At 30.2% G+C, this 14,271-nt stretch overlaps 3 protein-coding genes and 1 pseudogene across 7 annotated transcripts in view; 3 read left to right on the forward strand and 1 right to left on the reverse strand.

Annotated features, from left to right (window-relative positions):
• Nucleotides 1-613: 613 nt before the first annotated feature.
• LOC149877921 (uncharacterized) lies at nt 614-1,161 on the forward strand. The gene is made up of 2 exons (XM_090073545.1): nt 614-704; nt 887-1,161. The coding sequence occupies exons 1-2, from the start codon at nt 644-646 to the stop codon at nt 1,129-1,131; spliced, it is 306 nt and encodes a 101-aa protein (XP_089929671.1). The 5' UTR covers nt 614-643; the 3' UTR covers nt 1,132-1,161.
• A 44-nt stretch (nt 1,162-1,205) lies between these two features.
• LOC145184620 (uncharacterized) lies at nt 1,206-11,495 on the forward strand (annotated as a pseudogene).
• Nucleotides 5,631-9,078, forward strand: LOC149877922 (uncharacterized). Of its 3 annotated transcripts, none has more exons than XM_090074404.1 (2): nt 5,631-5,912; nt 6,681-9,078. In XM_090074404.1, exon 2 carries the CDS (start codon nt 7,401-7,403, stop codon nt 7,983-7,985), a length of 585 nt encoding a protein of 194 aa, XP_089930530.1. In that variant the 5' UTR covers nt 5,631-5,912; nt 6,681-7,400; the 3' UTR covers nt 7,986-9,078. The 3 variants fall into 3 exon arrangements, with proteins under 3 accessions (XP_089930530.1, XP_089930529.1, XP_089930531.1); XM_090074403.1 differs by lacking the exon at nt 5,631-5,912 and adding an exon at nt 5,928-6,573; XM_090074405.1 differs by lacking the exon at nt 5,631-5,912 and adding an exon at nt 5,928-6,321.
• Nucleotides 11,496-12,698: 1,203 nt separating the features above from the next.
• The window catches only part of LOC149877923 (uncharacterized), an 8,035-nt gene continuing 6,462 nt past the window's right edge, over nt 12,699-14,271 (reverse strand). For 2 of the 3 annotated variants that reach the window (XM_090074187.1, XM_090074186.1), the window contains one exon: nt 12,699-14,271. This exon is cut by the window's right edge and continues 60 nt beyond it. The gene's annotated coding sequence lies outside the window, so the exon portion shown is untranslated. The other variant, XM_090074188.1, reaches the window with a different exon arrangement.

The raw sequence follows: 14,271 nt of genomic DNA on the forward strand, positions 1-14,271 counted from the left end.
GACTCTCATTTCTCATCTGGATCTACCTTCAAACAATCTAATCTGTGTTCTGGTACACTTTGTCTCTTAATTTTCAATTTTTTCAAAATTAGGATTTATATATTTTTAATCTACACTATTACTGAATTCTTACTTTTAGCTGACACTTTTTTACCTCTACATTTAACAACAGAGGAACAATCACCTTCGTTTTCTGGTGCACTATGTATGTATTACTTTTGAATTTTCTACTATATTTTTTGTTCATTAAAGTTGGAATATTCTTTTATTGTTAACTTTATGTTTGCCTCACTTATTTTTATCTTCACAATCAACTGAAATGGAACAATCAATTTTTTTTTTATGTATAATTTTTTTTTTTTTATAGACTCTAAACAAAAAAATTGTAAGTTCCCCTTTCCTCTTATCCCTCACCTTTTGTGGTCTCGAGGAGCTAAAGCCTCAGCCTTGGACAGGCATTCAAATAAGAAAAACATGTATTAATAAAAAAAAAGTACCAAAAATTTTTAAAAAAGATCTGTTGTCGATTAAAAAAAATAACTGTTTTTTATTTATACACATAATTTTTTTTTTGCTTTAGTTATACCTCATTCATCAGAAGCAAACAAAAAGCTTTAGAAAACAGACATACAAGAAAAAAACCATGATTGAAGCGCTTGGACCCGAGAAGTTACTTAAAAATAAGTTTCCTATGGAAGTTGGAAGTAAGCTCTTTAACATTTACTTGATTTTTTTATTTGCAGTAAGTAAAATGTGGAGAGTGTTTGTACTCACATTTGGATTTTTTTTAGGTATAAGAATAATAGTTGTAGATAATTTTGAAAATGTATTAAGAAATGTTTTGGATTCTATATATTTCTTTCTTCATTTTCTTCATATAATTTAGAATACCAGCACATGATGTTCAAGATGGTTTCAAAGGTTCTTGAAAACCAGGAGATCATTTTAGCTTCAAACAAACAACCCCATAGTAATTTTGCAATCAGGAAATTAGACACTATTGCAGAGTATGAGGATTTTATCAAAAGTTTAGAGAATGATTGTGTTTGTCTTGATTTGGTAAATCTTTATCCATATATAAAACTTAATAATCCATATAAATTAAAAGTGAAAATAGTTATTTTTGTATAATTATTTTGCCAAACTTTTATTTAGGTTAAAGAGCTCAGTTTTTTAGGTGCAGAAGATTTTAAACAACTGACAAGATGGTCATGAATAGGTTTTTTTATTACGTTTTGTATAGCAATCATTTTTTGTATTTGTGTGTGGTAAATATATTTTTTATGTATAGTAATTATGGAAATCAATAATTAAAAATTGTTTAATATTTTTTATAAATTTATTATTAATTCGATATGTTTTTTAGATTATTTACAAATAACCTGTTGACACAGTTCAATTTAAAAGCTTCTGGTGGAAAGGTTGGTTTATTATCAACTAAACTGTATGGCTTAATAGAAGGTAATCTAAAACAAGTTTAAATTATTCAACTTTTAATTTTGTTCAAAATCTATGTTAAGTTAGATTTATTTCCAATATATTTGATAAATATATCCTACATGATGCTTTATTTGATTTTTAGCAGTTGTAAAGAGAAGATTTGAAAAGGTTTCAAATGTTGAAATTAAACAGCAAATTGGACAGTATTGTAAAAATGAACTAAAACTAAAAAGAAATATTCTTTTTTATTGTGTATATTGCATGGCCTACTTAAATACACGGCCTTCTTTTCTGCTTAAATCGAAAAAAAATAGAAGGCCAGTTTGAAAATCGCATATTCTGCCGGATGGACAAACTTTCTCAAAACAATTTTAATTATCGCGCTATAAATTTAAAGTAGAATATCTGGCACAGGATAAAAAATTTTACGTTGGCTAGCTTCATCTAAACTCTACTAAACTTTGAATACTTAATTGTGCCTTCTTTTTAATATAAGATAATAATTATGGTTAAAAATGCTTTTAATTATGGTTGCACCTCTAATTATATTTGTTGTAAAGTAGGTTTTTGTTTCCAAAGTTCAATGATTTGAGAAAGATATGGGTTATATTTGGCAATAGAAATTTTGGGACTGTTAATATTGTGAAAGAAATATAAGTACACAAATTCTCAAAAATAAGCTTCAAAAGTATAAAAAAACTCTAACAAAAACTGATTAAAAATGAAACAAAATATTTTCATTTTTCTCTCTGTCTTTTTTTAAATGCAACAATGTTAACTGCAACAATGGAATCCCTGACTCTCTTTCTGGTGTTATTAAAATAAATATTTGAAATAACAATGTGTATAACTTCTTTTCCATGACTTTGATGGTTTGTACATAAAAATGGTTGATACCCTTCTCTACTGCCAAGGACTAACTTTGCTGCTTTACGGTGTTGCATTTGAGACTGATAAATAAATAAAAAATGTGATCTAGCATAGCAAAACTGTCACAGACATATTCTAAAAGCAGTACTGATGGAGTTGTTAGCCCACCTCTGGACAATTTATTTAAATAATTATAATCAGTTGACTCCTGTTAAAAATGTTGAATACAAAGCAATTTGCATCATACTCAAAACTTCTTCATCAATATTTTGGCAATAAAACCAGCAATGTAACTGGCAACTTTGTGAGAACCATCTGATAAAGTCACACTATCAAAATCTCTTTGATTTTCTCCATCAAGGATCTAACATGTTATATATCTTCATCAGCATTGATATCATTTTCAAAAATGTCAATTTCTTCTTTTACTAAACTTTTTATTTGAATTATACTCTCACTATAAATAACATCTTTCAAACTGACAAGGAATCTGCCACCGCACATTTGACAGTATTATAATCTTTTTTTTTACCATGTGTATCAAGTAATTTTGTAAAAGAAGAAACATTTGAAGCATAATTGTCACAAACAACACCTCTAACATTAAAACTATTTTTTATTAAAAATTGAATCAGGTTAAGAATTTCAGATTTTAACTAGTCACTGTTCAATTTTACAATTGGAATTGCTATGACAACACAGGAGATAATTTCTATCAAACCAACTACCATGAAAGAAACAATGCTTCTATAACATTCATTTTCCTCACTAATCCCAATTAAATTGCCACCAGAATATTCAGTACATTGTTGCAAATACTTTTCATCAAAAGTAATTATAAGATCTTTTGATAAGCAGTAAATGATAAGTTTGCAGTGATGTGTACCGCAACATCAATGCAAATTGAAGAACATTTGAAGAATAAATTTTTTTTTTTTTTATTGGGTAACTTTTGAGTTCTTCAAGAATAGAAGACAACTTTTCTTTTTCTGTGCTAATGTGTGAATTGAGGTTTTCCAGCATACTCCTTTTTAAAATACATTGGTGGGTTACTCTGAACCAAAGCGGTAAGGTAACTGGAAGATTTTTATAAAAAAGTTGGACATGTAAATTTTTGTTGATGCAAATAGACTCAGCAGCATCAGGTATGTGTAGTTCATTTTGAATAATTTTATGGAACACAACACAATCATCAAATTTGGAAAATAAATATCCTGCTGGTGAATCAGCAGCTGAAAGAGAATTAACATCTTCAATAATATCCTTTGATAAGAATTTATGATATTCATCTTCTTGAAATATTCTTTTAGTTGGTGATTTTCTTGGTCCAGATATAACTGGAAGAGAAGCAGTTGTATGCTAGCAGGGTATATTGTAGGAACAGGCTTCAGGCTATACAGCAAACGAAATCATTTTGATAATGCTCTTTTATGTATGAATTTTTTCTCAAAGTGTTTTAAACAGATCAAAGATAATTTTGTGACAGTCCAGAAATTTCTATTTACAAATCTAACCCATAACTTTCTTAAATCATAATCTTTTGGAAAACCAAAAACTGGAACTACTTCGCCAGCAAGATAATTGGAGGTACAACCAACAACACAGCATTTATCAACCATAATTACTATCTGTTAATAAAAAGAAGCTACAATCAAGTGTATGAGGTTTAGTTGATAAGATTTAGAAAACGCTCAAGTTTTTATCCTATGCCGTATTTACTTATTTAAAATTTATAGCGCAACATTTAAAATATGTTAAGAAAGTTTGTCCATCCAACAGAATATACGTTTTTTAAACTGGCCTTCTATTTTTTTTCGATTTAAGCAGAAAAGAAGGCCGTGTATTTAAGTAGGCCATGTATATTGTATATATTACTATATGTTGTATAAATTGTTTAGTAAAAAGATAGTTGGTAACAATCCAGCTAACTGTATTATATATACATTTTAAAATTATTTGCGTTTTTTTATTTTAATAGTTTTCTTTTTCTTCTTTAATAATAATTCTAAAACACATAGTACGAACTTAAACTTGCTTAATGGTGGTTTTAATGTTGTCAATCCATTATAATCGGTAGTAGCAACTTAAATATACCATTAATACTGCACAGTTTTCTTAAAATATAATTAAACAAATCTTTAGGCTGTCTTCAGTAAGGCCTCTGTAAACAATCTTGAGTACGACGTCTTTTCGACGGACAACGGAGACATTTTTAAGACATCTCTAAGACGTCTTCTCCGATCTTGAAACGCCGTCTTTTACACGGCTAAAAGACGTCTTTATGTTTGCTGGGATGTTTTTGAAATAAGCCACGTTCAGGTTGTTTAAGAGGGGAGACTAGCCTAAACCATGTTCAGGTTGTTTAGGAGGGGAAAATAGCTGACTCTTTGACAGTACTATTGTCTGCAAACAAAAGGATGATGAAAAGTTAATGTTTTAGCCGTCTCGAGTAGACTTGAGGCTCGGATAAGGACTACTAACATTATTAAAAGGTGCGCGACGTTAATGCGGTTGGGCACTTGTAGAAGAGAAAAAGTCAATTATTGTCTTCAATTTTATACTGAGTGCGGTCACTTAAAACTGGAAAGAGTTCTTTTGTTTCCTTAAAGGAAACAAACTTGCAGTTAATGAACATTTTAATTCTATTAGCTATTTGTGAGTTTTGAACTTGTATTGAACACTGCAAAAAGAGAATATTATTTGTATTATATGAACGTAAAGAGCAAAAGAGTGCCAATCATTACGCTCTAATAAGAATGTTTATTGAGTTTTATTGTATAACAAATAGGTAATATCTACGTTATTATTAGGTGCCCATGACCTAGCCGTCTCTCCCCTAATTATATTGTTTACGACTCCCTTTTCTTTTTTACTTTAAGTTTTGCGAGCTGTTTTTTTAACCAATTCCCTGCAAAATGACACACGCGCATGTTTAAATAATTGTTCTTAACGAAACTTTACATCTCATTGATGCAACCGTGCAAGAAGCATCGTATCCTGTATGACCTTTCATACACCTCTAACTGCCTCGAACATATTATCATAAACAATCGTTTATGCTCAAAACTAGTCAGCATTGCTGAGTGATTTCTTAGTTGTTACGGCAGTTAAACTGAGCGGAGCATTTAAACGCTCATTTGACACAAGTCTTATTAGCAAAAATCAAAGAAAACTGAGTTTTATATAGAAACTTGCAGTTTTGCTATTAGAACATTTTATGCACCTTTTACTAAAACTTTCTCAATTTTTATCAGAAAAAGTAGAAAGGATTTTAATTTTTTAAATCGTTTATATTTTGTTTGTTTTAGCTTTTCTTTTTTTGCAGTTTTATTTTTGTTATTTTATTTTTTAGAAGGAAAATAAGGGTATGGATGTTATTTAAAGTTATACTAATGCTATTTCCATAAAATGGTTATTACTACTTTGAAATTATTACTACTTTGAAATTTCTGTGATGCTATTAACTATTATTGTTCTTTTTTAGAAAATTTAGAAAATAAATTAAAATTTTGTGCCAGCACTGACATGGCATGTCACATGTTATAGTATGTAAAGGTTAAATTTTGTTGTGAGGATTACAGTTCTTATGAAAAAAAAAGAAGGTGAAGAGTATTGTTTGTAAATATATATTTTGTATCTTTTTAAATTTTCTGGCATCATTTTTAAAATTTTTATTTGCACACTTATAGCTGTTTTATCAATGTGTTTTTATAATAATGTAAAGTGTTTTTTTATTGTTTGTGTGTGTGTTGATATGTGTTATATGATTGTTTTAAAAATGTGTTTAAATATGTATATGAGGTATATATATTTAACCTTATATACATATTTAAACACATTTATTGTGTTTATAGTTGGTACATATGTTTATATTATGTTGTTTGCGTGTTTTCAAAGTGCTGTGACTTGGTAAACGTTTAGAGCAAGATTTGTCAACTTTGCCAGCCAAGTGATGTACTTTTAACAGAGGGTTACACGATGGTGTTTAGTGTCAAACTGTTACTGCTTTAGGTCTAGCTGTTTTCAAGCCTTTATTATTAAAGATTATTCTAAAAATGCATAATAATGTATTTTAATAACATTTTGCGTAATGTTGTTACTTATGTTTTGTTATATATGAATATTATCTTACTTAAGTTATATTATATACATATATTAACTTATGGTGTGTGTTGTTGCTGTGATGTTTTTTTGTTATCTTTTGAGTTAATAGGCATTTGGCTTAACTTCATGTTTGTGTCTGTTATTAAAAATGTTAAATAGGTAATTTTGTTAAAAATCACTGCTTTTAATCATTTACTAAAAGCCAATACAAATTATTTTGCTATATATACAATTTGTTTTATCTCAATTTGATTTTTTGTCTTTAGCGCTGTTTACTACATGATTTTGCTATAAATATTTTGGAATCATGATGTTCCAGCATAAATTGCTATAATCGCTATCAGTCTCCCTTCACATAATGAAGTTGCAGTTGTATTTGTTGGTGTACTACCTGTTTCCAGGAAAGATGTTATTTACCCAAGAGGTCATCCTCTTAAAACTCTATCAAGTATGTCTTCCAACTTAGATCCTATGGTTTATCCTCTATTTTTTCCAAGAGGTGATGCTGGTTGGCATAATCAATTGGTTCACAACCCTGAACGTGCTACATTGGTTAGAAATCATGTTACATTTTCTCAGTATTACAATATAAACTTTCAGTTAGACAATTTTTTTCTTCACTCTTTTATGGCAAAAAACTGTTTCAGCAATATGCTATTGCTGAAACAGTTTTTTGCCATAAAAGATGCGTATGTTAAAATCAAAGGCCAGCGCCTTGCTTTCATCAGAAATAACCGAAACAAACTGAGAAGCAACGAGTATAGTGTCTTACATGAGCATGTAAAGAATTAAATGCAATTGATAGGTTGTTAAAAGATATTTGCAACAACAACTTTCCATTCTGAGGAAAAATCATTCTTTTTGGTGGTGACTTTACGCAAATTCTGCCTGTTGTGAAAGGAGGACAACCAGCTGAGATAGTAGAATCGTGTATAAAATGTTCTTTGCATTGGCAATTGGTGCAGAAGTTTGCATGAACTGAAAATATGAGAGTACAAGATGGGGAAGGTGAATTTTCCCAATGGCTACTAAAACTTGGGAATGGAACAATACCTGTCAAAGAGGAGGATCCTTATAAAAGATGCATTAAAATACCAAATCAGTGCATTATTAGAGAAAATAAATGGATTGTTGAAAAGATTTTCGGAGATGCTGATCAAAATGGTTATTCTAAATGCATGATTTTAACACCAACTAAAGTTGATTCATTATCAATAAATGAAGAAGTGCTTGAATGTCTGCCGGGTAAGGTCAAAATTTATTTAAGTGCTGATCAAATTGATACTGATGACCTTAATGAAAGAAATGACTTTCCTGTTGAGTGTTTGAATAGTTTAACTCCTTCAGGTATGCCACCTCATTGTTTAAAATTGAAAATTGGTTGTGTAATAATGCTACTTAGATATTTAGATCTCAAAGCTGGGTTATGCATTGGTACTGGAATAAAAGTTTGTGCTCTTCAAAATAATTCTATTGATGCAGAGGATTTGACAGGTGTTTCTGGTGGTAAAGGGTTTTTGTTCCTCAAATTCAGTTGGCTCCATCAGGTTCTAATTTACCTTTTGTTCTGAAACGTCGTGAGTTTCCTGTCAGATTGGCTTATTCAATGACAATTAATAAAAGTCACGGTCAAACATTTAATAGAGTTGGGGTATATCTCAAAAAAACCATTTTTCTCTGATGGTCAACAATATGTTGCATGTTCAAGAATGAGAGCATTTAATAGTTTGTTTTTCAAAATTAATAAACATCTCATTCAAGGTGTGGTAGGTGAAAAGTGTTACACAAATAATGTTATATTTTCTAATGTTCTTAATTTATGGTCTTAAGATTTTTATTTTGAAAATTTACTGTTTGTAAGTTGTGAGCACATTTTGTTTGTATAAATTTATTGTTTTAATATATATGTATATTTTTTATAGTTTTTGATAAATATATCTGTCATTTAATATTGTTATAAAATGTGTTTATGTGTGTTATATAAAACCATATTTGTTTGCAGTTGTATATATGTTTAAATTATATTGTTTCCATGTTTTTAAAGTGGTGTGAGTTGGCATTATATTGAGCTAGATTGATAACCTTGCCAGCCAAGCGGTTAACTTATAGCAGAGGTATGACTTGGCAGCATTTAGTGTCAGGCTATGTTACTGCTTTAGAGCTAGGTTGTGTTGTCTAGCCTTTTTTAATTATTCTTGAAACTCATAATAATGTCTGTTAATGTTTAGCGTAATTTGTATGGGAGAGTATGCAACCTTGATCTTTAAATCTAGGGTGTTTTAATGTCCTAAGTTTGAAGTAATTGAATAACAAATATTGAATATAGAAACAAATATACTTTTATGTATTTATATGTTTAGTAAAAAAATAAATATAGTTAACTTTAAATTGGTTTTCTAATTTTGACTTTCATATTTTAATTTGGTTTGTTATTTTCGCTGGATTTTAGGATCAAGAGTGTAAATATTCTATTGTTATGTGTTATTGTTGTGATGTTTTGTGTTCTAATTCATTTTTAACAATAAACACCTTCATGTTGGTGTCTATTGTTAAAAATGAATGATAGGTAGTTTCATTATTGAAACTTACTGCTTTTATTTATTTACTTAAAGCCAAGACAACATTATGCTAAAAATACAATTTATATCTTAATTTGATTTATATATATATATATATATATATATATATATATATATATATATATATATATATATTAGTATTGTTAATCCTTTTGTACTTCGAAATAGATTTTATAGTTAAATTTTCGATAAATGTTTATATTAACTGCCATGTCAAAATAGGTTACTATAAATAGGTAAATCGATTTTCAGTTTTTTTCTGGTGTTTTTTTTTTGTTTTTTTTTTTGTTTTTTGGTTGTTTTTTTTTGTTATGGTATTATAATTCCTTTTTTTTTTCTTTAAGATTTACGATTGACGCATTTATACGATTTTTAAAAAAAGGCCTGATTACCTTTTATTGTAAATTTTTGTCAGTTAAAATGATATAAATATATGCAATTAGTTCAATTTTTAAAAATCTTCTCTATTTTATTCCTAATTATTTGTTGTACGTAACTTTGGGGATCTTTTTAAACGGGGGGGGGGGGGTTATAATTGTAGTTTTGCGCATTTGTCAAATATCGAGTTACTTAATTTTTATAAGGTGTTAAACTAATTAATTATCTTAGTTTGCATTTGCAACACTTTTGAGGAAAGAAAAAATTCTTATATATATTAAAAAGAAAAAATTGTTACACATGTAAATCATTGTTTTACATTTTACTATTCTGGTAGAATGTCTTTATCAAAAACTTGATAACTCTTAATAAAGATAAATCTATTCTCCTGACCACCATTAAGGCAAAAACGGGGAAGGGAGGTTCTTTATTAGTGTCAAATTATTAAAGAGAATTAAATTTCGAGTAACAAAAGGAATTTTCAATAAATGGTAGCAAATAACCGTTTACTAAAAATTATTGAAACAAAGAGGCCATATATAAAAATGATCAGATTAGTGCCATAAATAGCAATAGTCAAATGGTCAGATATTTTGAATAAATTTATTTAGTTGTGTGCATTTAACATTTTAAAGAAAATTTCCTTTGTTAAAGAAACATGTATCAAGGGGATGCCAAAGAATTATTGATTCATGTAAAATTTACGTTCGCTTTATATTAATCTTATAAATAAAAGTTCACGTTATAAAAATAACACGAATTTTGCTTTACTTTTTCGTCAATTTAAAGCATGAGGAAGTAATATTATTTTGTGTCAGTAACTAAAAACGTATTGTTTTGAACTTAGTAATGTCGAGGAAAATGGTTCTGCCTCACACTGAGATGACCTATTTCAGTTGTAAATTACTCAATGTCAAATAATTGGTAAATTATTTTACCTCCGCATATTTTTTAATTTGAAGGCGTTTTTCTAAAAGGGTAATAGTTATGGTTTTGCAACTTTAAATTGTGGAAAACAGCCACTGTAAATTAACAGACCGACCATAACCCGTATTACGGGTTGCTTTTTTGCTAGTTTCTAATAATACTTGAAAGACAAGCAATTGATCAGCTCCCAGGCAGTAAATATTGGAACTCAGATGATCAAATTCAAAAGGCTGCTGAAAATGTACCAACGACTAACAAAGCTTCAGAAAGTGATTTTGCAATTCTGGATCTACTTTTTCGAACTAAACCAAATGCCAAAATTCAAACAATGGCTGGATGCAAAATCAGAAGAAGAGCGTTACATTTTAATTGAAACAGCTTCTCATAGTGTTGAAAAAATGAAATTAAAGTATAAAGAGCGACAAGTAGAGTTAATTTCAAAGAAAGTGTCAATGATGCAGAAAAGAAAGCATCACTAAAAAAAAGCAAATATAGTAAATGTGCTTATTCAATTGAAATCACAAGTTTGACTAACAGTAGAAGAAGCAGAAGATAAATCTTCAAAAATTGATAATAATAATACTTTAAGGAAGCAAGTTATTAGAAGTCGATTAGATTTTTATCGTTATGTAATGGGGGAAAAATGTTCATTGAAGCTGTTTTTTAAAACTAAAGTTTCTGGAAATAAACGTATTGACTTAAATTCAAGTGAGCTGATGGAGAACTTGGTAACTATCATTGGCACATGCAACTTGCCCCCACCAGAACAAAGGAACAATACACTAAAAGAAAAAAGTCAACACAATGGCTTGATTAAGAAACAAAAAGAAGAGTTGTTTAGAAAGTTAAAGGATTCTAGAATGTCACATCTTGCAAGACAAAAAAAAGGTCCAGTTTTTACCGACTTTATTAGATGATCCAGGTAGTTTAGTTGGGCAAGTTGTTCTTCATAAAATAAAAGAAGTTGATGAAGAAGAGTATTTTTGGTGCAAAGCAGATGTTGTTAGATTAGCGGAAGTCGGAAAAAAAATCAAGCAAACATTATGATGTTATTTATGAATCAGAAGCTGGAAGTATTTACACATTTCCACTGTTATCTGACTTTGATAAAGGAGATATGATCTTGTTATAAAAGTTATAATCACTGAAATTTTTTTTCAGTATTTATTAGTTTAAAATCTTGTGATTGTTATTTCAGATCCTACTATTTAAATGTAAACAATGATAAATCTATTATACTTTTTTAATGATAATCGAATTTATCATTAACATTTTACTTTCAGCAGCATATGACCACTATGAAATGCTTTAAAGATTGAAAAAGCTCTTGTTTTCTACTAAAGTTGTTTTTTATGGTTTCCACAGAGATTTTATTGCTTATGACCCACTTACATATTTTCTTAAGTGTACATGAGCATGTTCACTCTAATAATAGAAAAATAATAGAAAAAGCTCTTGTTTTTTACAGCTTTCACCGAAAATGTGTTTTGTTTGTCCCAATTCCCCCAAATGGGGAAACGAGCCCTAGGATCCTTACATATTTATAGAACTTTAATAAGTTTTTATGAGTTTGTTCACTCTTATAGGATGAAAAGATATTATTTTTAAACAAAAGTTAATTTTTACACTTTTTAATTAGAAATTGTTACTTTTGACCCGAATTGGGAATTGCCCCGAATGGGGAAAACAAGCCCTTGGATTCTTAGATATTGTTAGTATTTTCATAAATTTATGAATTTGTTCACTCTTACAGTTTGAAAAGGCTCTTGTTTTTAATTTAAGTTGATATTTACGCTTTTTACAGAAATTTTGTTGGTCTTGACCCATATGCCCACAAAAAGGGTAAAACAACCCCTGCTTCAACTATATCACAAAAAGAATTTGCATAATTGAATACATTGATTCCTTTAATTAAAAAAAAAAAAGTAGAATGAGTATACTTAATTAATTCTGCTCAACTGTTAGTCTTTTCGTCGATGCCAATTGAAAAGTAAATAAAATTTTTAATTTCGGTGCCATAAATCCTTAAGAAAAACTTTACAAATTTCGACCCGAAACAGGCATTATTGGGCAATACATAAATCGTCATAACTCGGGAACCAATTATCCAAATTTAAAAAAATGAACTCATTTTGAAATAGTCTATATTTTTCACATATTTTGGTAATAATTATAGCTAAAGATATTAAAATGATGTGAAGTGCCTATTTAAAGTCACATATTTGTCAGTTCGTTTTTGAAAACGGACAAAGTAACTATTTAACAGATGAACAAATTTGGTTCAAATAAACATTGAGTAATATTTGTAAACCTAGCTCTTTCTTGATCTATCAACAAAGTCTTTGGCACCGAGTTCTAAAAAGTGAATTGGAAGACAAACAAACAGACAAAAAGGCTAAATCATTTCTACTTTTTGCTTTTGTATTTAAATAACTTTCTTTACATATTTGAAGAAAAGCCAGTCGTCAGATTTTAATGGGTCAACGTAAGTCAATAAAAAAGAAATTACAAACGTTTTTAGCTTTGAAATGCTTTTTATTTTGCTTGCTTATTTAAAGTAAGACAGACTCCTGCACTCAAGAAAACAATAGATCTAATGCTATGACCGTTTTGCTGTCTGGCGATGTGTCTCGTCAATGTCGTAACAGCCGCGATACGTTCTTCTACATCTGTGGCGAATACACACTATCTTCTCAGAGACGTTCTATAACTGCTCTCGTGAAGAAAGTTTATCATCTAGATTTCGGCTGCAAGAATGATGTACTACACAAGACACGGGCGTCTCACATCCGCAGCACAACATGCGCTGTCAATCTAAGAGACTGGCTCAGAGGCATTCGTAAGTGTACACCGTTTGCTGTTTTCATCATCTGACGAAAACAAAAAGACCACGTGACGGACCGTTACTTTTGTTTGACTAAAGTATCTGGTTTCCATGCCGAAAAAAAAAAGTCAATTGAACATCCAAATTTGCCTTCAGCAATGAGACCTGTGCCACATGACGACAGTCTCCAAATCCCGAGACCACCCGAGGATTGGACCTTAGACGAACCAGATGAAGAAACTCCTATGCAAGGAATCGAAAGTGACATTGAGCCAGAATTTGAGCGCTGCTCATCAGATGATCCACCATCTGATAAACAGTCAGAACTGAACGAGTTGCTCAGATATTTGGGCGTGAAAAAAGTAAAAACCGAGTTGTTGAGTTCCACGCTGCAGGGATGGTGTCTGCTGTCGCCAGGTGCTTAAGTTTCTATGTTTAGAAGCTGACATCATGACATCACCAAGTTATTCACGCAAGTCGGCAGTCTCTATTTCTATTGTAACGTTGAAGGATTCTCCTCGGCCTTGGGTTGTGAATCACGAAGAGTGGCGTCCCTTCATTGATTCATTAATGCTTAGCCTCAAAGCTGTTTTGCTACACAACGGCAACGTTTATCAGTCTGCACCTGTTGGCTACGCAGCACACATGAAGGAACCACATCCAGCATAGCAGATACAACTGGAATATATGTCCTGAACGTCGTTGCTCTGTGACTGAGATAGCAGCTCGGCTATAACAAGCGTTTTTGTTTCATCTGTGAACAGGTCAACTGTGCCAAACTGTGCCAAACTGTGTCACATTATTGTCGACAGAGCTGGTCACTCCGCAAAAAGTTAGCTCCTGGACAGAACAATATTGCACATGAACCACTTGTCGAGCCGAGAATGATATTTTTGCCCCCTCTACACATAAAACATGGATTCATGAAGAAAGTTGTGAAAGCACCGAACATTATTTTGTGAAAACATAAGCATCCAAAATGTGAAGACTCTGTGCAAGAGAGATATGAATTGAAAACGAATATAAATTGAAAAATGTGAAGTATATACGCATATTTTCAAGCGTTTTATACCATCAATATTCCTTCCACGCGTTAGATCGATGTTAAAATCAAGACGAGGTATTATATAAGGGGAATTACTACTTGTG

The sequence above is a fragment of the Hydra viridissima genome, unplaced genomic scaffold (assembly GCF_058129835.1).
Source record: "Hydra viridissima isolate aposymbiotic clone 2 unplaced genomic scaffold, HvirCarnegie_v1 scaffold_16, whole genome shotgun sequence".
NCBI lineage: Eukaryota > Metazoa > Cnidaria > Hydrozoa > Anthoathecata > Hydridae > Hydra > Hydra viridissima.

Excerpts from the sequence above, each read along its gene's own strand:
- LOC149877921 (XM_090073545.1), top strand. The coding sequence starts at position 644 with ATGATTGAAGCGCTTGGACCCGAGAAGTTACTTAAAAATAAGTTTCCT. Across the intron at positions 705-886 it reads GTTTCCTATGGAAGTTGGAA|AATACCAGCACATGATGTTC; the intron begins GTAAGCTCTTTA and ends CATATAATTTAG.
- LOC149877922 (XM_090074404.1), top strand. The coding sequence starts at position 7,401 with ATGAGAGTACAAGATGGGGAAGGTGAATTTTCCCAATGGCTACTAAAA.